We start from the raw sequence: 26,089 nt of genomic DNA on the forward strand, positions 1-26,089 counted from the left end.
TACATTTCCAACAACAGTGCACAAGAGTTCCTATTCCTTCACCTCCTCACCAACACTTGTAATTTTTTTTATAATGGTTAGCCTAATGTGTGTGAAGTGGTATCTCACTATAGTTTTGATTTTTATTTTCCTGATGGTTATTGATGTTGAGCATCTTTTCAGTCTTTTGCCCATTTTTTTTTTTTAATTGGGTTGTCTTTTTGTTGTTGAGTTGTAGGAGTTCTTTAGGTATTTTGGATAGTAACCCCTATCAAATATATGGTTTGCAAATATTTTCTCACCTTCTGTAAGTGGCCTTTTTACTGTTGGTTGTTTCTTTCGCTGCGCAGCAGTTTGTCACAGCACATATTACTGCTAACGCCTTCTGGGGGCTGTAGTCCAGAGTGGCTGAGGAGGGTGGAAGGCGGAAGACGAAACACTTTCTGCTTGGGTCTGGTTGGAATCAGATTTCTACTGTAAGGAGCTGGAGTGAACCTCTCCCTGGTCCTCATTAGCACACAGATAATTGATACCATTCCCTTTGGGGTCCTTGGACAGCTCCTCAGAAGTAGGCTCCGAGGAAGGCCAGCCCCACCTCCCCCTCGACTGCGGGCGCAGACCACACCCCCACGCCTTTCCCTCGCGCGTGTCATCGCTTGGAGGTGGGGCTTTCCATGAGGCGGGGCTTGTGCAGGAGGGGCGGGGTGGAGGCGGGGCTGCTGCAGATCCGCCGCGGGGCAGGGCGTCCCTGCTTTTCTACTGACCGCAGCAGTCCAGCGACCTCTTCTTTTCCGGCCGGGAGTCGCAGGATACCCCATTCATGGACCGGGCGGCTGTGGCGAGGATGGGCGCGGTGGCGAGCGCTAGTGTGTGCGTTCTGGTGGCGGGGGTGGTGCTGGCCCAGTACATATTCACCTTGAAAAGGAAGACAGGGCGGAAGACCAAGATCATCGAGATGGTGAGTGCAGGGCCCCGCGTCCGGAGCGCTTGATGGGCCTCAGGGCGTTCCATCCGCCCTTACCTTTCCATGCTGGCGCTGCTGGAATGCAAAAGGCACACTGGGGACCCATTCACCCCGCGAGCGGCAACACCGCCGGCGGTGACCTGGTCTGGACCCTCCGTGGTGTCATTCCTCTATCTTTTGTTGTGTCTTCATTTGAAACAGAAAAGCAGCAAGTAGGTGATTCGGAAACCAGCCACCTCCTGCAGCAAAACCCGTTCCTCAAGAAGTAAACGGAATGTTCTAGGCTGGGTTGCTGCCTAGTTCCTGCAGCCAAACGGTTGTGACTAATCCAATTCCGATAGAGTTGTTTCGGCACCCTGGCTAGAATGAGTTAGATTATGAAAAGGTGTAACTTCTCAGTGGTTGTAAACCCAGTTGGCGTTCAGAATAGTTTATTTTGTATTTGAATGTTATTTCTTGTCTCAAACTGCCAGGAAATATCTTTGTGTTCGTTTTCCCCCCAAACCTCTTGCATAACAGTATGTTAGAAATTTAAATTTTATTGTAAGAATGTTTCAAGAATCCTATTTAAAGTATATGATAAGCAATATTTGCTTCAAAGTTGGGGATGTTTTTAATTTTGTTTTGGTTTGCTTTTAGTTGTTGTTTTAGTTTAGTTTTTTGGTTTTGTTTTTTAATTAAAACCCACCTATAAAGACAAGTTACTCATCGAGTTGCATTCTAATGTGCTTACTGGAGCATAAGCTCATGTTTACTCCCAGTAATGTGCTACACACATGAACACTTGGGGTCAAATATTTATGAAAAGTAAGTTGACAGTCTACCACCATACTAAATAATATCATTTTAGGTTCATATACTTAGAATACTCAGCCTCAATTATGTTTTCATTGATCAAAGACACGGTCCTCTTGGTTGCTGTTGGCCCCAGGTTGAATACAGAAATATTTCCCCATAACTAATAGTGAAAGAAATGTTAACTCCTGTGTCTCATGCCAGTAATATTCATAGGTTTTGTTTATTGCTAGATTAAATTATTCTTGGATTATTATTTTTTTCTCCCCTCTGTGGGTACAGCTGCAAATATTTTTATCTCAGAAATTTCATTTTGTTTATGTTGCTGTCTTGCTTAGAGAACTTAAGTGGCTTCCTTTTGCCCCAAACCAAAAATTTCTAATCTTTACTTGGAGGGGGGAAACCAACTAATTGCCGTACCTCCCAATGTGTACTTAAACTGTGGATTAGTCCATTATATCACTTTTCTAAACCAAGTAGAGTTAAAAATCAATTCTTTCATAAAATCCCACAGTGATACCATCCTAAAAACAGTTGCCATCTTTGTGAAAAATAATGAAGGCCCATCAGGCAGGCCAACTTTACTTATTTGATAGAAATCAGTCAATCTTTACATATACATATGTATACATAATGTTATATTAACACTGATTGTGATATATGTGCAGCCTGCTAGTAGCTTTTAAAAGAAAAAAAGTCCAACAAGCTTTATGTTTTGTTTTGTTTTGTTTTTTAAAGATTTATTTATTTATTTTAGAGAGTGGGGAGGGGTAGAGGGAAAGGGAGAGAGAGTATTAAGTCAACTTCACACTGAGCATGGAGCCCAGATTGGGGCTAAAGCTCATGACCCTGAGATCACAACCTCACAACCTGAGCCAAAACCAAGAGACGGGGCTCAACTGACTGCACCACCCAGGCTCCCGAGCTTTATGTTTTTAACTTGTAATTTTAATAGGCTGCTTCTTCAAATGGGATAAACATTTAATTGGGGATCTGAAGACTTGGGTTCAAATCCTGGTTTTATCTCTTTTAATAACCGTGTGTTAGGGGGCACGTTTTGCCCATTTCCCACCCCCTCCTCCTAACCCCCACCTTAGAGAACCTGTACGAACCTGTGAATGTCCAGTGGACATAGCTTTAAACTGGTCACAAGTAATGGAACCAACAGTAACTACCTAAGCAAGGTGGGCCTGTTCATACTGTCTTGGTAAACAAATGACTTCTGGCGCTGGGCTTAGATTATGCACTGCTTTAAAAGTTTTGAATTAAAAGACACAGAAGTGTGGCTGGTGGCATGTGCATGCTACAGCTGAAATGTCCTGTAGAGCAGCAAGATAAATATACAGAGGAAGCCTGTCAGAAGGCATGGCTTAAGATGTTTAGAGCTCAGAGGCACCTGGGTGGCTCAGTTGGTTGAGTGACGGACTCTTGGTTTCCGCTCAGGTCATGATCTCGGCCGTAGAATTGAGCCCCTCAGCAAGCTCGTGCTTAGTGGGGAGTCTGCTTGAGAATCTCTCCCTCTGCCCCCCCACCCCTCTTATGTGCTCCCCTCTCTCAAATCAATCAATAAATCTTTTTTTAAAAAAAGATGTTTAGAACTCAGAGATAAGCCATTTTTCATAGTCTACTGCATTATTAAATTTTTTTTTTAAAGATTTTATTTATTTATGTGACAGAGAGACAGCCAGCGAGAGAGGGAACACAGCAGGGGAGAGGGAGAGGAAGAAGCAGGCTCCCAGCCGAGGAGCCCGATGTGGGACTCGATCCCGCAATGCCAGGATCACGCCCTGAGCTGAAGGCAGACGCTTAACGACTGCGCTACCCAGGCGCCCCTAAATTTTTATTTTAGAACAATTTTAAACTAACAACATAATTAAGCAAATAAGTAGAGTCCCAACCAGTTTCTTTAATTACTAACATTTCATGTTAGTATGGTACATTTGTTGAAATTAATGAACAAATATTCATACATTTTTAAATTTCCCTTTGTTCAGATTTCCTTTGTTTTTACCTAATGTACTTCTCTGTCCTAGAGTTCCATCCAGAATACCACATACATTTAGTCATCATGTGTCCTTATCTCATCTTGGCTGTGAGTTTCTCAGATTTTTCTTGTTTGTTGTATCTGTGATACCGTAAGAAATATATATTTGGTATTTGTCCCAGGTTCCTGCCATACAGCTCCTAAAACACTTGGACTCTGGGAAGTGTTAATAGTGTCTTTTGTATGCTAATGAGATGGACTGGTAGTTGGGGGCCCCAGGATGGCTTCAAGAGGGGAGCTGGTTGCCATAAAGATTAAAGCATGATAAGAGGATTAGGACTTTCAGCATGTACCCCCCCCCCTTTCTTTGAACAAGTGTTGGAGTTTAAGCTGATCACCTGGTCAATAATTTATTTGATCAATCTGATCTACATAACAGACCTCTGTAAAGACCTCTAAAAGAGAGCTTCCAGATTTGTGAATACCTTGAGGTGTGGATGGAGTGGTGTGTTCTAGAGAGGATGTGGAAGCTCTCCACACCTTCTTCTATATCTTGCCCTATGCTTCTCTTCCATTTGGCTGTTCTGAATTGTATTCTTTATATGAAACCTGTCATAGTAAGTAAAGCACTCTCCGGAGTTTTGTGTTCTTCTTAGCAATTATGGAACCTGAGGAGGGGGTTGTGGGAATCCTCAAATTTACAACTGGTCCATCAGAAGTATGGGTGACAACCTGGGACTTTTGACTGGCATTGGAAGTGGGAAGACTTGTGGACTGAGTCCTTACCTCAGGGAATCAGACACTAACTTTAGATAGTGTCAGAATTGTATTGAATTATACAAAGAGTTGGAGCATGATTGGTGTGAGGTGTGAGAAATGTGTTAAATGTAAAACATTTGGTAATATCTGGCTCATAGTAACCGCTTATTGAATAGTAGTTGTAATTATTGTACCAAAACACAGAATATCAGCCCCTCTCATATTTTTCCTTATGAACACTGGTAGGGCATAGTTTTTAACCACTGGTATTATTTCTCTCAACTTTCTCTCTCCTAAGCCTTCATTGTAAAAATTACTGTAATTAGGGGCGCCTGGGTGGCTCAGTTGGTTAAGCATCTGCCTTCAGCTCAGGGCATGATCCCGGGGTCCTGGGATTGAGCCCCGCATTGGGCTCCCTGCTTAGCGGGGAGTCTACTTCTTCTTCTGCCTGCTGCTCCCCTGCTTGTGCTCTCTCTCTCCCTCTATCAAATAAATAAATAAATAAAATCTTTAAAAAAAAAACCAAAAAAACACCTACTCTAATTATCCCCAGTAAGGATGGCTTGCAGTTTTTGTAAACTAGACCAAAAAGATCAAGATTGCCAAACGTGTATAGAAGTTATACACATACTGTAGAATTTTGCACAAGTGAAATTAGTATTTGGGATAAATTGTATTTGGGAATGAATTTCCCCAACCTCTCTTAGATTCTCGCAAGTTTCAAGTCCTTCGTCATTGCCATTGACCACCAATTATCACTTGCTATTCAGTTTAACTCACCATTCTAATCAAATACGCCTGCTCAGATGGGACTTGTTCCCTGTGTGGCCTTTTTAGTTACTCTTAGTAAAAATGATTCTGGAGCAAAGCTTGAGCATTTATTGCTAGTTTCCTTCTCGGCAGAGAAACCCACTTCAACACAAAATTTAGGCTTTGAAGAATGAGGTTCTGAGGGAGGGAAATGTAATCATATATATAGTCTTTCATACAACTTTTTTATATTGAATGATAATGACAACTTTAGTGTTTTTTTACTTGGTTGATTTTTATTCATGGGCATTGCTTCCATATTTTATTCTATTCAGACAGCATTTATCTACTTTCAAATTAATTTAGCTTAAATATAAAAGCATTAACAATACAGATCTTCCTTGATTTACGATGGGGTTATGTCCCTATAAACCCATCATTAAGTTGAAAATACGGTAAGTCTGTAATGCATTTAATACACCTACCAAACATCATAACTTAGCCTAGCCTCCCTTAAATGTGCTCAGAACACTTACATTAGCTTACAGTTGAGCAAAATCATCTAACAAAAGCCTATTTTATGGGGCGCCTGGGTGGCACAGCGGTTAAGCGTCTGCCTTCGGCTCAGGGCGTGATCCCGGCGTTATGGGATCGAGCCCCACATCAGGCTCCTCCGCTATGAGCCTGCTTCTTCCTCTCCCACTCCCCCTGCTTGTGTTCCCTCTCTCGCTGGCTGTCTCTATCTCTGTCGAATAAATAAATAAAAAATCTTTAAAAAAAAAAAAAAAGCCTATTTTATAATGAAGTGTTGAATATCTAATGTAATTTATTGACTACTGTACCGAAAGTGAAAAACAGAATAGTTGTATGGTACAGAATGGTTGTCAGCGTAATGGTTGTTTATCCTCATGATTGGGTGGTTGACTGGGTGCTAAGGCCGGTGCCAGTGCCCAGCATCAGAAGAGAATATTGTACCATACATTGCTAGCTCAGCAAAAGATCAAAATTCGAAGTATAGTTTCTATTAAATGCATGTCACTTTCTCAGTGTCGTAAAGTCAGAGAATTACAAGTCAAACCATCATAAGTTAGGGAACATCTAATAAAATCGTAGGGAAATAGTAGGAACTATAATTTTTCCTCATGAAAGAAAAACCCAGTGCTTGAAACTAAAGAAAGCTAAGTGTTAGTGATTAAAAAAAACAGCAATGTACAAATTTAAGTACTAAATGTGGCTTATATAGAGAATTAAAAAATGTATGTGATCAACCATCTGGGCCTTAGGACAGCACCAATGAAACGCCTTTCTATTTTCTGGATACAAGATGCAGTCACTTTTAAAAGGGAAATTATTTTAAAGTAAAAACATTTTAAATATGTGTATATGTGTGTTTATGCACACATATGCTATTTATAAGAATTTGTTTTATTCTTTCTGGATTTTATTAGGAGAAACTTTGCAAGGTTTTTTAAATTTATGTTTTAAATTTATGAATGAACACTAGCTTTCCTGTCCTACAGTTATTAGCCATAGAACCTCTTTCCTGCTCCACGAATCTGTTTTCCCCACTGTTTCTCTTTAATCATCATTCTTGTTAGATAGGTTAGCCAAAAGTGTGGGTTTTATTTGTTTTTATTAAATTTTGTGTTTGGCTGTCCAAATCTACATTGGTCTCCTTAGTACAGTATCTTAGAATTTCATGTTCAGTTGTATTAATTCCAGAAACTAATCCAGAAAATTTATTGTCTTTTAGGACAGAAAATATAATGCCCTTAATATATTGATAACAAGTCAACCAACTTTTCCAGTTATCAAAATCCCATAGGTTTAATTTGTGCTTTGAAGTTGTTTTAGAAAGCAGACAATATATTTTATTTTTTAATCCAAGGTATTAAAAGGTTGAAAACTGACTTTTAAATTTAAGTCCCATCTATGTATGTCACTCTTCTGTTGCTGTTCAATTAAGTTGAAAATAGACCTTTTCCTGGGGAGTTTAAAAACTTAAATAAATTACATTCTTGGAAGAGGATGACTTCATTTAGTTATTAGACTATTTAGTGAATAGAGCTGGCTGTGGAAAACAAACCTTTCTAGCCTCACATATAGAACTGGAATTACAATCTTTAAGCTAGAGAAAGATTAAAGGTCTTATTATGAAAAATGGAATTAAACTTGATTTCTGTGATCTCTTCTAAAGCTGTGACTAGTAGGTGGAGTCCACGTGATGCAAGGGATATAAATAGAACACAACTTTATTTTTCTTTCTTGTGGCCCCTTTCAGATTTATTCATTGGTGGTATTCTTTCTTGCCGCTGGTGAAAATTCTGGTAGGCCTGTAACTTTTTGCTCACTCTCAGACTGTAAAAGACAGTCTTTTAAAATCACAAGCAGTCAATCTCATTTCTGTAAATATCAGTGTCTAATCATGTATTATGCATGATTTTGATGTTAATTCTTTGGTGAGACTTCTAGATGAACATTACTAGTACCCACCAATATTTTTAGCTCTTCTCCCCTTCTTGTATTTGGGCAAGCTTTGCTATTCTGGCCAATAGACTGTCTGGAGATGGTATGGCCACTTCTGGGCCATGTAGTTATGAAAAGGGACACAGCTGTCCATAGTCTTTTCTGCTGCTGGAGCAAACCCTGAAGCATCATGATGACAAAACAGCCTGGAATACTGAGCCAATACATGGAGGACAGCTGCCCTGGAGAGTCATCTGAACACACATTGGACTTTGTGTGAATGAAAAATAAGCTTTTTTTGTGTTAAGGAACTGAGATTTTTGTGTTGTTACTGCCCCATAACTTATCCGGACTAACACAAACTTCTTCCCTACCCCAAAGCTATGGCTTACTGCAGGTGGCGCCTCTCCTCCCTAGTTAGTGGTGGCCAGTGATCTGGGATGAGAGAGCGTCTCTTTCCCTACTGCTGCTGTTTCCTCCACCAGCCATTGCTTCACATTTTGGGGTTAATAGGGTAGGAGGAAGGGTTTATTTTACTGAGGAAGTAAAGAAATGAGAGGATTTGTTTTTTAAGGTTTATTTATTTTAGAGAGAGAAAGCACGAGTGTGAGGCAGAGAAGCAGAGGGAGAAGGAGAGAGAGAATCTCAAGCAGACTCCCCACTGAGCGTGGAGCCCCACATAGGGCTCAGTCCCAGGACCCTGAAATCATGACTTGAGCCGAAACCAAGAGTCAGACCAACTGAGCCACCCAGGCACCCCTTTTCTTTTCTTTTTCTTTTTTTCTTTCTTTCTTTCTTTTTTTTTTTTTTTTTTTTTTTAAGATTTCTTTATTTGAGAGAGAATGAGTGAGTAAGAGAGAGAACACAAGCAGGGGAAGCAGGAGAGGCAGAGGGAGAAGCAGACTCCCCACTGAGCAAGGAGCCCGAGGTGGGGCTCAATCCCTGGACCCTGGGATCATGACTGGAGCTAAAGGCAGACACTTAACCGACTGAGCCACCCAGGTGCCCCAGGTGCCCCAGGCACCCCTTTTCTTTTTAAGATTTATTTATTTGGGAGATAGAGAATATGAGCTTGTGGGGGGAGGGGCAAAGGGAAGGGGCTCCTCACTAAGTGAGGAGCCCTGTGAGGGGCTAAATCTCAAGACCCCAAGATCACAACCTGAGCCAAAACCAAGTCGGGTGCTTAACTGACTGTGCCACCTAGGTGCCCCCAAATGAGAGTTCTTATTTGACTGGTTAGGTTTGTACTCCCTGGGCCTGCAAGACATTTAAAGTTGGCTTTCTCTTCTTTCATTGTAGCCCCATAATATGGGCAATTAATTTTTTTGGCACCCCACTCCACCTCATCCTGATTTTTTTGGAGTGATCCACTCCAAACAGGCTCTTGCCTTTGAAGTCCCTCCCTCTCAGGTGGCTCTTGTGGGCTGGACAGAAATAGGTTTCTGGCTGGTTCCCTCCTATGTGGGAACATTCACTTATTCCTGGCTCTGGCAGACTCTAGGAGTACAGGCCATTACAACAAAGCCACTTTTTAAAAATTTCAACTTTATGGAGTTATAACTGACAAAATTCTAAAATATTTAAAGTGTACATTGTGACTGGATGTACTTATACACTGTGAAAGGATTCTCCCATCTAGTTAATTAATACACCCATCACCTTACATATTTAACTTTGTGTGTTTGTGAGAACACTTAAGAACATTTAGGTTCTACTCTCAGCAAACTTCAATTATACAATACAGTGTTCTCAACTATAAAAAAGATGGAACACTTCATGAATTTGCATGTCATCCTTGTACAGGAGTCATGCTAATCTCCTCACTGTTCCAGTGCTAGTGTATGTGCTGCCGGTGGAGCATAGCAGAGCCACTCTGTCCCACTGAATATCCTTTGTAGCTTGTATCAGGCTTCAGTCTTCCACAGAAAACACATTTCATGTTCTCTGCGTGACCCCATGAAAGGCCCTTCTTGCTTGGTGAGAAGGTAGTGCCCCACTGTACCCATTCCCTTGGAGGCAGAGGGCATAGCAACAACTCTTCCAGACACCCTCTTCACTCTTTTCACCCTCTGTATTCTTTAAGTGTGTAAGGAAGGGCCCGGGAGTCATGAAGCCAGTTCTCTCTTTTTCTTCCCTCACCTTAGTAGGATACCCATCCCTAGATTGAACTGAAACAGGAAGATTCCTAATTTAACATCTCTTACATAAGTTTAACATTCTGTGAATTTTTTTTTTAGATGTTAATCATTGTTATGAACTGAATTGTGACCCCTCAAAAGTTCTTTTAGCTGGACTGAGAATCAATTAAGAAATCAATTGATAGATTAACAGGAGAAAATCAAATTTAATAGCATACATATGGTAATCCACACACACATGGAAATTCCAAAGACAGAGAAAATGAGGTCTCTGTCATTCTGAACTAAGGAGAAGAGAGTAGGGGTGTGAGACTTGAGAGGAAAGGAATGCAGTTCATAGGACAGTAAAAAGAGTAGATGTTTGCCCAGCCATATAGTTTGGTCACTCAGGTAAAATGTATCTCTCCTTATTCTGGGAAAGACCCCCACTTTAGAGTTCTTCTAAGTAGTTAAAGGATGGGCAAAAGTTTCTCTGGGGCCCACAGGGTCTTCATTGTCTTCAGCTCAAAATAATCTTCATGCCAGAGTGGCCCATCTTGGGGCAGCCTGCCCGCAGCCCCTACATGCTTTTGAATGATAAGCAAGCATTCCCTTCTCTTGAGTCTCAGCCTGTGTGTTCTGTGTCCTCCGTGGCTGGTCCAGCCCTCCTGTAGGCGATATGACCTCCATCTAGTGTTCAAGATAGACACTGGCTTCACTCTCGCTAGAAGCTCCCCAACCAGTTAAAATTACCATTTTTTTTAAGATTTTATTTATTTGAGAGAGAGAGAGAGTGAGGGGAGGGGCAGAAGGAAAGGGAGAGGAAGAAGCCAACTCCCCTCTGAACAGGGAGCCCAGCGTGGGGCTTGATCCCAGGACTCTGGGATCATGACCCCAGCTGAAGGCAGATGCTTAACTGACTGAACCACCCAGGTGCCCCCATTTCTAATTTAAACACATCTCAACTTTTTATGGCTTCCTTGTAAACACCACAATTACTCCTTACAAGCTGGTGCTGTTTTTGAAACTGGAGTGAGTTTCCTTTCTGGAGATAACTTCTAACAAAAACCCCTTCCTTTCTTCTATTTTAAGATAACATCAGATGTTCTCTGGGTACTATACTGAGTAAGTGGAAAGCCCACTATTGAGTCTATATTTAGAAAAAGGAGGGGGCGGGGAAGCAAGATTTAAATACAACTGCTTAAGTGGCTCAATGCTTTTACACAGGCTTTTAAAAATATTTCTGTATCCCAACTTTAATTTATATCAGCACTCAGATTTATGACCTTTGAGGACCTGTTTTTAATTCATTTGTTTTGTAAAGCATATTCCCCGAACTCCTGTGGCATTTCCTGATGATTTTTCATAAAGTAGTAGTTTATACACTGTCTTGTATTGTTTACTGTTATGTGTGTTCTTTAAGGGTCGAGATTGGTACATATTTCGTTGTCTTTTATTTTTAAGATTTTTATTTATTTGAGAGAGCATGCACATGGTGGGGGGGTGGCAGAGGAAGAAGCAGGCTCCCTGCCAAGCAGGGAGCCAGTCACAGGGCTGGATCCCAGGACCCTAGGATCATGACCTGAGCCTAAGGCAGACACTTAACCTACTGAGCCACCCAGGCGCACCCTTTGTCTTTTTTATTAGTTGCACCAAGGAGAGACAGAGACCCAAAATCAGTGTCTTTAATAAACAATAAACATTTTGTTTTTCTAATATAAAGAGATGTCCAAAAAATAGGCAGTTGCTGGTATTAATTAGGGAGTACAAGGATATCAAGACAGAGGTCTTTGAAATTCTCTTGGCTTTTCTCATGGTCACAAAATGGCTGTTGCAGTCCTGGCCAACATGTCCATCTTCCAGGGAGGAGGATAATCAATTCAGTAAAGCAGAACTTTCTCCTCACATGTCATTGGAGAGAACAGTGTCATATAGCCACCCTAACTGTGAAGCTAAGGAATTTTTTTGGCTGAGCAACTGGCCACCCTCCAACAAAGCTGAGATTCTATTAGTAGGAAAGAAAGGGAGGAATTAGGTAATAAGCGGTCTACCATGCTATACCACAGTCCTATTCCTTTTCCATATAATTTGCCTTTCAGTAAATTCATTTAATATTTGATCAAATAAAAGCACATATATATAATCTGGTATTACTGGTGGTCAGTTGGCTGGTAGAAAAATAGAGCATTCCAACTGTTATAAGTCCTTGGCAATACAACAGTACAGAATACAGCTCGGAATAGCTTTGCCCTTCTGCCCACCAAAATAAATTCATTCACACCTGAAATACCTAGGTCTTCAGTAGTTCTTGAGACATCACCACGGCCTTCATACATGCGTGAGATTTAGAGGCTAGTCTCACAATTATGTGTCACAACTAGCTTAAAAGCTAGAGTCCTAATGATGTGAAATGTTGGGATTCGAAGAGAACGGTCAAGAAAGAATTCTTAACGGGCGCCTGGATGGCTCAGTTGTTTAAGCAGGTGCCTTCGGGTCAGGTCATGATCTCAGGGTCCTGGGATTGAGACACACATCGGGCTCTCTGCTCAGCGGGGAGTCTTCTTCTCCCTCTCCCTCTGAACTCTCCCTCGCTGCGCACGCGCTCTCTCTCTAATAAATTAATTTTTAAAAAATATATTTTTAGGGCACCTGGGTGGCTCAGTCAGTTATGCATCTGCCTTCGACTCAGGTCATGAGGTCCTGGGATCGAGTCCCACATCGGGCTCCCTGCTCAGCGAGGAGCCTACTTCTCCCTCTCCTCCCCCCTCTTGCTCTCTGTTACTGTCTCTGCTCTCTCTCAAATAAATAATAAATAAAGTCTTTAAAAAAATTTTTTTTTAAAAATTCTTGAGGCATCTTCAGTGCAAAAAGGGTGGCTTTATTAAAGTACAGGGACAGAACCCATGGGCAAAAAGAGCTGCACTGGGATTGTGAGGAGTGACTGATTATATACTTTGAAATTGGAAGGGTGTTAGGGATAGCATAAGTGTCTAAGGAGTTTGGAAGCAAGGTTTCCAGGACCTTGAGGGAGTAGCTGTTGTTAGGAAAAGGTCATTTACTACTGTCTTAGTAAAACCTTGGTCATGAGACCCTTCAGATGTATATCAGTAGGCCATATGCTTACAGGATGATGGCTAACATATATTTTGGGGGGATAGAGTTAAAGGAAGTTTCCAAAAGGATTTTCATATATTAGACTTTCAGGATCCTGAAGGTTGGGCTAATGACAATCTAAGGTTGCCTTTTGCCTTTAGCAAAGAATTAACATTGAAGTAGTTGAGTTCCTAGAAGAAGATCACCCTGCCTGTCCCAAGTATTTGTCAATGGGCTGTAAGTTATAAGGAAGTTTATTTTTTTTTTCTTTTGCTTTGCTTGGTTCTCCACATCATTAACAGTACTTTCACAATGAATGAATATAAATGTGAGAGAGATCTCAAGGAAAGGCTATGTGAAATTCAAAGGAATAGGAGATTACACTGGGTAATGTTTGATGGCTGTGATGTTTGAAGGATAACAATCATGATTGGTCAGTCTAAATAAAATATATTGTAAAATAAGGGGAATATATTAAACTCTTAGCATTGGCAAAGAATATGTTCAAGGTCATCTTGAATCCCCAAATTTGCAGGTATGGAGATATTTGTACCAGACATATGACTTTTTCTTTGCAAATCACATTTGTCATGTTTCCTGTATATTATCCTCATTCAAGTTTAATTGTATTTTCTGTTTTTATGGTAGCCAGAGTACTTCCTGAAACAGCTGGAGTTTTCACAAATTTTTTTCTTAAGTTTTTTGTTGTGAATTCATTTACGCAACAGATGGAGCTACCCATGAACCAGATACTATAATATTTTTTGTTTGTTTGTTTTTGTTTTTAAGTAAGCTCTAGGCCCAGCGTGGGGCTTGAACTCAAGACTCTGAGGTCAAGAGTCACATGCTCTACTGACTAAGCCAGCCAGGGGCCCAATATTCTAGTATTTTTAATTTATCCAGGAAGACTCTTTTCTAGGTAAAAATCATCACATGCTTAGATCCTTTTACTTTAAGCCCTCTAGGTGATTCCAATGAAGGCTAAAGTTTGAGAACCATAGAAGAATTCAGATTCTTGTCCAGCAAAATTACAAAGTTTACAAAATTTGCTTTAAAAAAAATCCAGTTTAATTGCTCACAAATAGTCAAAATTGGAGGCTGCCAAACACTGTGGAGAGAGAAATCTGAATGATGAGGATATAGAAAAATGGGCACTTTTGTTTACTCTGTTGAAGGCGGTATACACTTCGGTTAAATAAATCATAGTGCATTGGTTACACTGTGGTGCATTTGTATAACAAAACATTGTGCAGTAGGGGCACCTGGGTGGCTCAGTCAGTTAAGTGTCTGACTTCAGCTCAGATCATGATTGAAGTAGGAAAGACATCAGGGTTCCAAGCGGATGGCCAAGAAAGAATTCTTGAGACATCTTTCGTGCACAATGGTTGTTTTATTGAAGCACAGGGACAGGACCCATGCGCAGAAAGAACTGCATTGAGATTGTGAGGAGTGAGTGACTGTATACTTTCAAGTTGGAAGGGCGTCAGGAATAGCGTAAGTCTCTAAGGAATTTTGGAAGCAAGGTTTCCAGGACCTTGAGGGGCTAGCTATTGTTGGGAAAAGGTCATTTATTACTGTCTAATAAAACCTGAGTCATGAGACCCTTCGGATATATATTAGTGGGTCATATGCTTGGGGGATGATTGCCAACACATATCTTGGGGGATAGAGATAAAGGAAGTTTCTAAAGGAATTTTTATGTTAAAATAGACTACAGAATCCTGGGGGTCAGGCTAAGATTGCCTTTGCCCTTAGCAAGGTATTAACATCAAGGAAGCTGAGTCCCTACAGGAATGTCACTCTGCCTGTTTTAAGGACCTGTCATCGGGCTGTAAGTAGTAAGGAAATTTAATAATTTTTCTTCTGCCTTTGTTTCCCACGTCAGTGATCTCAGGATCCCTGGATTGAGCACTGCCTCAGGCTCCCCACTCAGTGGAGAGTCTGCTTGTCCCTCTCCCTCTGCCCCTTCGCCCCGCTCGTGCTCTCTCAAATAAATAAATTAAATCTTTTATAAATACATGTATACAAGAAAGTAAATCTAAAATTACCATTTTAAAAAGTTCAAAAGATGGTTAAATAGGGAGAGAAAGCACGTTGTAGAACAGTTGTGGATCCAAGAGAGATACACATGTATGTGTCGTATGTCATTGGAAATTCTTGAAAAACTCCACTAGAAGCTCTTTGTAGTTGCTACTAGTAATGGTGGAACTTGGGAGGATGAGACTGGGGAAGGAGATTTGTACTTTTTTATCCTTTAATGTTCCGCACTGTTTGAAATACCATGAGCATGTGTATTTTTTTAAAAAACAGTTAATTGAAAGCAACATTTTTAAAAGTGTGTTGGGACCACATTGTAGAAACATCTGTATTATTATTAGTGAGGTGTTTGGAATTAACTTGCTAAAGAGCCTTTGAGAGTATTATATTCATTTTTAAAAAGTGGTAAGATCTGGAATGCATTTTAGTTGCTTAATCTGGTAGCTGAAGTACACTAAATTAGCATAACTAGAATCAAGAGGCGAGGAGTGTGAGGAAGAAATAATTTTCCCTTTATCTTTCTAAGTTCTGTGCTGGGGACCCTATAACAAAAGAGAATTAACAAGAAAAAACAAGTTTTATTAACACATATACATGAGAGATGCCTTGGAAAAAGTGAGTAACTCTCTTAGGTGGTTTAAAATTATACCATCTACAGCTATAAACAAACAGAAGGGCATGGAAGAGGCCTGTTGTTGGGTGGGAGGAGGAAAAAGATGGTAAACCTGAATGAGAGCTGGTAATGCAGATTTAAGTGCTTTCTCTCCATTGATTTGAGTTTGTGGTGCTTTCTTCATTTTTTTCTTCCTTTTTTGGTACAGAGATGGAGGCACACATAGAAATGGAGATTTCCTTTATAAATGTAAATTTCCCTTGCGAAAGGGAACTTCCACTCTTTTGAGGGCTTCTCCTGTGTCTACTGTTTCTCTGAAATAATCAGCTCAAAATAATCCTCATGCCAAAGAGGCATATGTTGGGGTAGCATTCTGTCACTGGAGGAGCAGGACTTGAAATAAGCCTGGATTAAAGAGAATGAAGCCCTAGACTGCTGTGGGAGTTGGGGAAAGAGGATAGGACATTGATGGATCGCAGACGTGAAATCTGTAGGATTTGGAAGGGAAAAGGATTTATAACCCCAGAATAAGCCATCTTCTTTTTTCTTTAGCTAGAGATGGTACTTAAGATGATAGCTTGACCCATTTCAGGGAGTGACTCCATTTTCCTGGGTATCTCCCATGTATTCAGGAGGGATGCATGTTATTAAATTTGTGTTTGTTTTTTTTCCTATTAATTTGCCTTTATTGTAGGAGGGTTTCAGTCAAAAACTAGAAGGGTAGAGGAGAAATTAATTTTACTCTCCCACAGATTTTATAATTTTTGCAAAGTGTCTTAGATTATCCTTAATTCATCATAGCAGTTTGAATGTTCCCTACAGTGTATGTTAAATCATTTCCATAGATTTCTCTTCTGTTTGCTTTTAAAGTAATTCAGACATCACATTTAGAGTTGCTGAAGTAAGCTGATAAAGAATCTTAAATCCCATTTTAACCTTATTCTCTTTTAAATTAGGGGTTGTAATTTATCTCTTCAGTACAGTAACTTGTTTGAAATCTAATCTCATAAACCTTACGTGGGGTTCCTCCCCCCGCTTTAAAAACAACAGTAAGGGAAATCTATATGATTCCATTTTTGTGTCAGCAGGTGGCAGACTTCTCTCTGCTCTGGCTCGGTGCTAGCTTTCTCAATTACCTATCTTGTTTATGCATTTTTATGTTTACTCTCACTGTTGCTTCAACCTGAGGGGAGCAGAATTTGTCACCCCACAGTGTGCCACTTTGGTATGTGGATTATTGTGAGCTGAAGGCAATCAAGACCCAGAGCGGTCTGGAAGAGCTTTTTACCTCCCTTTTACCTGCCTAAAAGAACTTAGAATAGGAAGAGAGAGATTACTCTTTTATCTGAGAAACTTACCTGCATGAAGGCAAACATTGCTCTTCTCATTTCCCTGGAATTGCCTTCCTCCCCTTTGTAGCCCCAAGCCTCTCCTCCTTTTTCCTTAGCTCAGGATGGTTTATAAGCCTCAATTGCCGGACTGCCTTTGGGCCTAGTATTTTGTGGGTTCCCCTATGTGTGAAATTAAGGATTTCTTTTCTTTTAATCTGTCTTTTTATTATGGGATGGATGGCCTCAGCAAAGAACATAGAAGGGTACAGGGAAAATTATTTTTCCTCCCCTAAAACCATTGATCTATAAAATTTAATCTATAAAATTTAAACCAACTTTCACAGTCTTCTGTTGTTACAGATTTAAATGCCATGGTCTATTTTTTCCACGTGTGTTATCTTCCTCATTTTTCAAGGTGCTAATAGATTACAGCATTGTTTATTGGTTGATTGGAAGGTTGCTTAATTTGTTTGGCAAGTTCCTGCTTGTGAGTGGGTGGAAGTAGATAGTCACATGTGGGTTGCCGCAAGATCCTTCCTGTCCCCACTTTATCTCTGAAGCCTTGTCATGGCACAGCCCTCTCATTTATTTTACCTCAAATGCCCCACTCAGGGCCTGGGTTCAGAACACCATCATCCCCCCCCCTCAAAAAATCATTATCTTCTTATACAGTCTTCTCCCAAACAGTTTATCTAGATTTCTCTGTCACAGTGTTCTAAGGGAATAAGACACTTGATCAATTTTGATGGAGAGAGGAAGAGTTTGAGAACCTAAGCATTACAGCATAGTGAAATGTTACAAAATAAAAACCCATTGAAGTCACATTAAGAAAATGGGGAAAAAGAAAACAGGAGGCTACACTGGGACTAAAACTAGAAAACAATTAGAAACTGATTGCCATTTGGGGTGGTTGGGCACTTGCCCTATTAACTGTTAACCAGGGGAAAGGAACTAAAATCTTGGGGTGTCTACTTATGGCCAAATTCACTGTGCATGACCTTATTTAATCCTTAAAAACCCAGTTCAGTTGGTAAATTGTCATAATTTTTATTAATTTGCTTAGGATCTAGCTTAGTAAGTAGCAGAGCCAGCACTCAGTCCAACTTTAGCTCTCTCTGAAGCTTTTAAGGAAAGCATGCTTCTCAGTTGGGAACAACAATTGCTTTAATGAAGTGTTACTGTGTTGCTGATCTTTAAAAATTTTATCTCTTGAGGCCCCTGGGTGGCTCAGTTTGTTAAGTCTGCCTTTGGCACAGGTCATGATCCTGGAGTCCCAGGATCGAGCCCCAGAGCCAGTGCTCCCCGCTCAGTGGGAAGTCTGCTTCTCCCCCTGCCCCTCCCCACTTTTATGCTCTCTCTCTCACTCTCTCAAATAAATTTTAAAAACCTTTAAAAAATAATAAAATAAAAATTTAAAAAATAAAAATTTTATCTCTTTCCAAGCTAATTAAATATTTTGTTCTATTTCATTTTTTGTGCACAACTATGTACCATATATGTGTATGTATGTGTGTATATATATGTATAATATGATGTATATATAGAGAGATATCCATGTGTATGTATATAGTTTTGTCACAAATCCCTAGTTTTGGTAGGATGGGGAAATCTATTTCGTGTTCCATAACTATCCAGTTACTCTGTGCTTTGTAAGTACTGTGGCTTATATAGTAAAGATAAAGTAACTTCTTTCATAAGTTACATAATTGATGGTTTGAACTCTAGACTATCTTGTCAGGGAATGAAGTTATACGATATATAATGTTTGAGAGTTTACTAGTTGGTGAATCCTTGCTTCTGACTCAGCCCTGCCACATTCTGATGGTTTAACCTTGGACAATTTCTAAGTCTCAATTTCCTGTTCTCTATAATGGAGAAGATTCACCCAAAAAATCTTCTGCCCACTGTTTCTTTCAGGTTATTATATTAGGAATATGTTCTGTCTTTGTGTTTGTATTTTTTATTTCACTTAGTGTTTTAAATAATTATATTTTAGGGAGAATTCCAACAGTATATTCCAAGTATCTATGTGGGTTGTTAAGATTAAAAAAAGAGATGATATGCATACAGTCTCAAACTGTTTACCACATAGTATTCAGTAAATGTTAATTCTCTTTTCTTCTACTTTCTTGAAACAAACCTATTCTTTTCCCAATTTTCTTTTATTTTTTAAATTTATTTATTTTTATTTAAATTCAGTTAACATATAATGTATTATTGCTTTCAGAGGTAGAGGTCAGTGATTCATCAGTCTTATATAACACCCAGTGCTCATTACATCAAGTGCCCTCCTTAATGCCCATCACCCAGTTACCCCATCCCCCACCCCTCCCCTCCAGCAACCCTGTTTGTTTCCTATACTTAAGAGTCTCTTATGGTTTGTCTCCTCTCTGATTTCATCTTGTTTTATTTTTTCCTCTCTTCCCCTATGATCCTCTGTTTTGTTTCTTAAATTCCACATATCAGCGAGATCATATGATAATTGTCTTTCTCTGATTGACTTATTTCGCTTAGCATGACACCCTCTATCTGGTTCCATCCACATTGTTGCAAATGGCAATATTTTATTTTTTTGATAACTGAGTAATATTCCATTGAATATATATACCACATCTTCTTTATCCATTTATCTGTCGACGGACATCTGGGCTCTTTCCATAGTTTGGCTATTGTGGACATTGCTGCTAGAAACAGTGGGGTGCAGGTGCCCCTCCAGATCACACTACATTTGCATCTTTGGGGTAAATACCCAGTAATGCAATTACTCGGTCATAGTTTAGCTTTATTTTCAACGTTTTGAGGAACCTCCATACTGTTTTCCAGACCAACTTTCTTTTGTACATGATGTTCTAAGAGATTCAGATTAAGTAGTGATTTAACAATTGTCTCTAAACAATATTCTCTTTGAGCTCTCAGGTTTGGAGATCAAAGAAGAATGTCTAGTTAGAGCATCATACATCCTTAAAGTTAAAAAGATTGGGAATGGAGAGATATCCAGCATTATCCCAAATGTTGAGTAATAGTTTTGTCCTTTTTTTTTTAAAGATTTTATTTATTTATATGACAGAGTGAGAGCATGAGCAGAGGGAGAGGGAGAAACAGACTCCCCGCTGAGCCCAGAGCCCAACATAGGGCTCCACCCCAGGACCCTGATATCATAACCCCAGCCAAAGTCATACTTAATCAACTAAGCCACCCAGGCGCCCCTGAGTAATTGTTTTTAACCGGAGTAGCTAGCACTCTGGGGCCTAATCCCTGCCTGCCTGCTATCATAATTTGTAGATGGTTAAATTGACCTGAGTAACATAATTACAAACTTGGCATATATAATTATATTATTTTCAGTTACTGAAATTTAATTTTGCTATAGTCATATGGGAAACATGGTTTTTTGTAAAGGATAAAGCTTCTATATACATTTGATTCATTTTTTAATCCCCTCAAATACACTTAAAACGAGCACAGATCAATCATATGATTCAGTATGGATTTTTTAAAAAATTTATCCATGGGGTTCATGCATGTGGATTTCCAGTCATTTGACTCAGTTTTAGGGAAGTTTTGATAATTAAAGACTCAGGACTATCTGTATTAAGATACAACTTTTTTGGGGCGCCTCGGTAGCGCGGTCGTGAAGCATCTGCCTTCTGCTCAGGGCGCGAGCCCAGCATTCTGGGATCGAGCCCTGCATCAGGCTCCTCCGCTGGGAGCCTGCTTCTTCCTCTCCCACTCCCCCTGCTTGTGTTCCCTCTCTTGCTGGCTGTCTCTCTGTCAAATAAATAAAATCTTAAAAAAAAAAAAAAATACAACTTTTTGGAAATAATTTCTCCCTTTTTATTTACCTATTTTAAGTTTCTTTTTTCCCTTGATTATTTTTTGTTTCTGATATAATACATGCTGATATAAAAATTACTAAATCTAGATAAACAGAAAGATGTGATCTGCAATTTTCACCACCTAAAAAATCATATTTTAGTAAGTGTACTCCATTGTTTTTCTATGCATGTAACTGGAAACTCCCTAATTAATACCAGCAACTGCCTATTTTTTGGACATCTCTTTATATTAGAAAAACAAAATGTTTATTGTTTATTAAAGACACTGATTTTGGGTCTCTGTCTCTCCTTGGTGCAACTAATAAAAAAGACAAAGGGGGGGCGCCTGGGTGGCTCAGTAGGTTAAGTGTCTGCCTTAGGCTCAGGTCATGATCCCAGGGTCCTGGGATCCAGCCCTGTGACTGGCTCCCTGCTTGGCAGGGAGCCTGCTTCTCCCTCTGCCACCCCCCCCCCACCATGTGCATGCTCTCTCTCCCAAATAAATAAAAATCTTAAAAATAAAAGACAATGAAATATGTACCAATCTCGACCCTTAAAGAATGTGTTTCCAGATTACCTTCTGAAAAGGTTGTACCAATTTACATTTCCACAAGCAGTATATACAAGGACCTAGCTCCCTGTTTTCCTGGGAATAGGTATATTTTTTTTTCTTATTTTTGCCAAATGATAGTTGTTTTTTTTAAGTATTCATTACTTTTGAACTTGAACTTTTAAAAATAATTGACTATTTATTTTCTTCTTTTCTGAATTGTCTAAGTTCTTTTTCTTGATTTGCAAGGGCTTTTATAAAATGTTCTTAACTGTAGAAATATGTTAGAAATGTATTTTTCCAAGGTTTTTTATTTTCACTTTCATGTTCGAGTAGTCTATGTATGATCCTCCTTTCAAATCTTTAAATGGCTGCTATTTCTACTGTTTCATTTTAGCTAAGTATAGCTGAAATACAGTGTTATATTAGGTTCAGGTATACAACATAGTGATTCAACAATTCTACATGTTACTCGCCGTGGTAAGTTCAGTCACCATCTGTCACCATATGAAGTTATTACAATCTTATTGACTATATTCCCTGTGCTCTACTTTTCATCTCCGTGATTTTATTTTATAACTGGAAGTTTGTACTTCTTAATCCCCTTTATCTTTTTAGCCCATTTCCCCACCCACCTAAATGGCTTCTTTAAACATGTACTAATACTTTATAATGTTTTACAGAGCTTAATTTGTATATGACTCCTCATTTACACATTATGACTTCACTCGATATCCAGAGTGGGAGGAGAATATAGCATATTGTTTAAATAGTTCGTGTAGCTTACTCATTAGTTTATCCTCCCAGACAAAGAATGAGGAAGGCTACTCCAGAAAATGTCGTAAGGTGGAATTTTGCCTCAACAGATAATTTTCATTTTACCTTCATAAACATGACTTAACATATGCCATGTCCATTTCGTCAAAAGATATAGTAGCATTATATACCCTTCTGCTTTCTTGTATTTTGGCACATGTAACCTTTTAAAAATATTATTTGTTTCCTTCTGTGTATAATATAGATTTATTACAGAAAATTTAGAAAATACCAAAGAGCGTGAAGAAGAAAATAGAGTCACCTGTGACCCTTTTATTCCTCTCTGATGACTGTTAATTGATTTTTATAATATATTTGATTCAGCCGTGTTCAGTGTTTATCTGTACTATTGAATTTAGTTTGTTACTGGTTTATTACTTAGGAATTTTTTTTTTTTTTAAGATTTTATTTATTTATCCGACAGAGATAGAGACAGCCAGCGAGAGAGGGAACACAAGCAGGGGGAGTGGGAGAGGAAGAAGCAGGCTCATAGCGGAGGAGCCTGATGTGGGGCTCGATCCCACAATGCCGGGATCACGCCCTGAGCCCAAGGCAGACGCTTAACCGCTGTGCCACCCAGGCGCCCCTATTACTTAGGAATTTTATATCTATATTCATAAGTGGACTTAGGTTATGTTTCCTCTTTTTGTACTATTTTTGACAGGCTTTGTTTCAGGATTTTATACTAGTTAGTTTCATAACTGTAATTGGATAGTTTAAACTCTTTTATTGTGCTGTTAAACAGTTTATCTAGCATGGGGCCATCTGTTCTTTAAAAGTTTGAAAGAGTTCACCAGCATGACACCTGACCATAAAAAGCACTTTGAAGGCCATTCTCTGATAAACCTATTTTTATAAGTTCTCTTCTGATGAGCACACATTCTGTCGTTGGACATAATATATGTTACGAAGACTTTGCACAGGTTAAACTAAGTACTTTGGTTTAACATACTGAGTTTATTAATATTGAAGGACATTTCAAAAGGACTATATTTTGTGGTTTCTTCTATTTACATACTTTTAAAACTCAAGTTATCACTTATCCTCCATGTAGTTTCAAGTAATTCTTTGCTACAGGTTTTTCATTTATGAACTTGAATCTCTTTCCAAATAATTTACTTCATCATTTTCTTACCTTACTATTTTTTTGAAGATTTTATTTAATTATTTGAGAGAGAGAGAGCGCACGAGCAGGGGGGAGGGGCAGAAGGAGAGGGAGAAGCAGACTCCCTACTGAACAGGGAGCCCAATGTGGGGCTCTGTCCCAAGACTCTGGGATCATGACCTGAGCCAAAGGCAGACACTTAACTGACTGAGCCACCCAGGTGCCCCATTTACCTTACTATTTTTTAAATGAGTTTATCTGGCATAGCAAAAAGAGGATAGTAAGTTAAGTCTTTGTACTCCCCATTTAGAGGTACTGGATATAATACACCAATAATAAAATCTTAAATAGCATAACCATTTTTGCCATTTTTAATATGACCCATACCAAAATAGCAATCCTAAACAATACTGTTTCTTTTCAACAGACAGAATACCAACTGTGTGATATGGAAGGAGTCCAAAATTAAAACAAAGTTTTTCTTATTCCATTTCAGGCACAGAGATCCAGATATAATAAAATGGAAACAATTTCAGTTCTAAGCATCTTGAAATATTAGAACATAGTGCATTTGAAAGGAGAGCTAGGAAAGACTCCCTTCGTTTATGATATTGTCTTACATCCAAGTTTCTTGAACTTGACCTACCTATTGCAACATAAATGTAATTTCCTGTAAAGGAGTTTAAACTACAGAATTTATTACTTTTTAAGTTAAAAAGATATAAACTATGTTCAAAAACTTCATCTGAGTTTCTGAAAATTAAGTTACTCAATCCTAGATTGTTGGAGATTTTTTAAGAAATGCATTGAAATTAAAACCATAGGTTTTCCTCAGGTTGCATATATGTGTACAAATTCATAAATGCAGCAGTCAACTTCACTAATAGTCACCTAGCATAAGTTTTTGGAATGATTTTAAATGAGAAGAAACTTACAGAAAATCTTTGCTTCCTGTTCATTTCCACAAAATGTAATAATTCATTGTTCCGTCTCGGTTTTTGCTCCTTAAACATTTAAAAACATATTCATATAACTGTAGGAAACAAAATGAGAGTTGCTGGAGGGGAGGTAGGTGGAAGGGAGGGATGGGGGTAATTGGATGATGGGCGTTAAGGAGAGCACGTGATGTGATGAGCTCTGGGTGTTATATGCAACTGATGAATTACTGAACTCTACATCTGAAACTAATGATGTACTATATGTTGGCTAATTGAATTTAAATTAAAAAATAATTTTAACAAATCATACTCATATAAACATTAATAGCATCTGTTTCAATTTTGTTTTGAACAGTCAAAGTGGTGTAGTTGACTGTTGTCTTCATTAGAGAAGTTTTAAGAGAAGTCAGATGCCTAGATGGATGTTTTGCGTGTTTAAAAAATCATCTTTCTGTATATAGCATACAGCAATTACAGCAATTAGCAGGAACAAGTTTTGCAAGAGTCCTTATAGAGTATTGCACCTCGCCTCCTACTGAATGGTTTCCTTATATGAATTTTTTGTTTTGTTTGGAATAATTTCCTAGGGTGTCAGTCAAGTTCAGATTGAAGTTTAAAAATACATTCCATATGGGGGCGCCTGGGTGGCATAGCGGTTAAGCGTCTGCCTCCGGCTCAGGGCGTGATCCTGGCGTTATGGGATCGAGCCCCACATCAGGCTTCTCCACTAGGAGCCTGCTTCTTCCTCTCCCACTCTCCCTGCTTGTGTTCCCTCTCTCACTGGCTATCTCTATCTCTGTCGAATAAATAAATAAAATCTTTTAAAAAAATACATTCCATAGCCAAATAATAATTGGATTGTGGTAAGCTAACTGAGTTAGTGGTTAAGTCTTAGATTGGGTAATTGAGAAATAAACTATCCTTACTACAGATTTTATGTAGAATTATGAAGTGATTTCTTTCACATGCAACTATTAATTAATGTAGTACTTTTATTCTCTTTACTTCCCTGCCCCCAGATTAAAGGAAAAATGAATGAATCAATCAATAAGTTACTAAGGTTTAAACTGATAGATTTGATTTTCTGTGGGCTTTTTGTTTTTTCATTATTTCAAAATTTTGAGAAACTTTTTAATGGCAAGATATGAAGTGATCATTTTTAGCTTTTCAGGTTGATTGAATAATTGACAGTGTCTAAAGCGTTCTCACTCGTTCCTCAGAAGTACAAATGGATATCTCTTTCTCCATTGATAAAGCCAGCCAGTTACAGTGTTATAAGGGGAGAAAAATATTTGAGTCCTGTATGAGAACTTCTCTGCTCTTTGGCCTGTCAGTTGTAGGTGTAGTGTTTCCTTTCAGAGCCTAATGAGTGATTTCTGTTTCTATGACCAAGAGTAAAGAAACTCCCAGGCAACAGGGGCCAGTCATTGAGTCCAGAGATCACAGTTCATTGTGCTGCTTTAAAAGCCTCCCTTTACAATTTCTTGCTTCTAAATCCTTGATATTCCCTTTCAAAAACAAAACAGAACACAGTATCTTAGAGCTATTTGAAACAAAATTCATTTTCTTTTACTCAGTACTTTGCTTGTATTTGTGTCCTTGTTCTTTTCTCTTGGCAGTTTCAAAACATAATTCTTACTCACAGACCATTTCTAGCCCTCTCATGTAAGTAATGAGTATATTATTGCCTAGAAACAGCATGATATAATAAGAAAAAAAGTCACTTAAGTAGTAAGTAACTTCTCTAGACCTTAGGTTCCTTGCCAGTAATAAGGGGCGAAATATTCTCTTTCTCATAAGGCTTTACTGAATAAATAGAACATATTGTCGGGAAATAAGAATATCCTGTCCTCTCAGAGTCCTTCTAGCTAGAATAAGAATCAAATTGACATGAGACAGATTAACAGGAGAAAAATCAAACTTAATAACATACATATGAGGAATCCACAAAGAAATTCCAAAGACTGTCAGGCAAAA

General features: G+C 38.9%; 1 protein-coding gene and 1 non-coding gene across 3 annotated transcripts in view; one reads left to right on the plus strand and one right to left on the minus strand.

Annotated features, from left to right (window-relative positions):
* The first annotated feature begins 687 nt into the window (after positions 1-687).
* NT5C3A (5'-nucleotidase, cytosolic IIIA) overlaps positions 688-26,089 on the plus strand; it is a 48,376-nt gene continuing 22,974 nt past the window's right edge. The window contains exon 1 of one of the 2 annotated variants that reach the window (XM_045792893.2): positions 688-937. In XM_045792893.2, the coding sequence (XP_045648849.1) occupies positions 800-937 (138 nt within the window). In that variant the 5' untranslated portion in view covers positions 688-799. The remainder of the gene's footprint in view (positions 938-26,089) is intronic. The other variant, XM_045792895.1, reaches the window with a different exon arrangement.
* LOC123789745 (U6 spliceosomal RNA) lies at positions 9,456-9,558 on the minus strand. Its single transcript, XR_006778903.2, has one exon. It is a non-coding gene; the product is annotated as a U6 spliceosomal RNA (small nuclear RNA).

This window comes from Ursus americanus, chromosome 3 (genome assembly GCF_024610735.1).
Source record: "Ursus americanus isolate L20-20 chromosome 3, mUrsAme1.1.p, whole genome shotgun sequence".
Lineage (NCBI taxonomy): Eukaryota > Metazoa > Chordata > Mammalia > Carnivora > Ursidae > Ursus > Ursus americanus.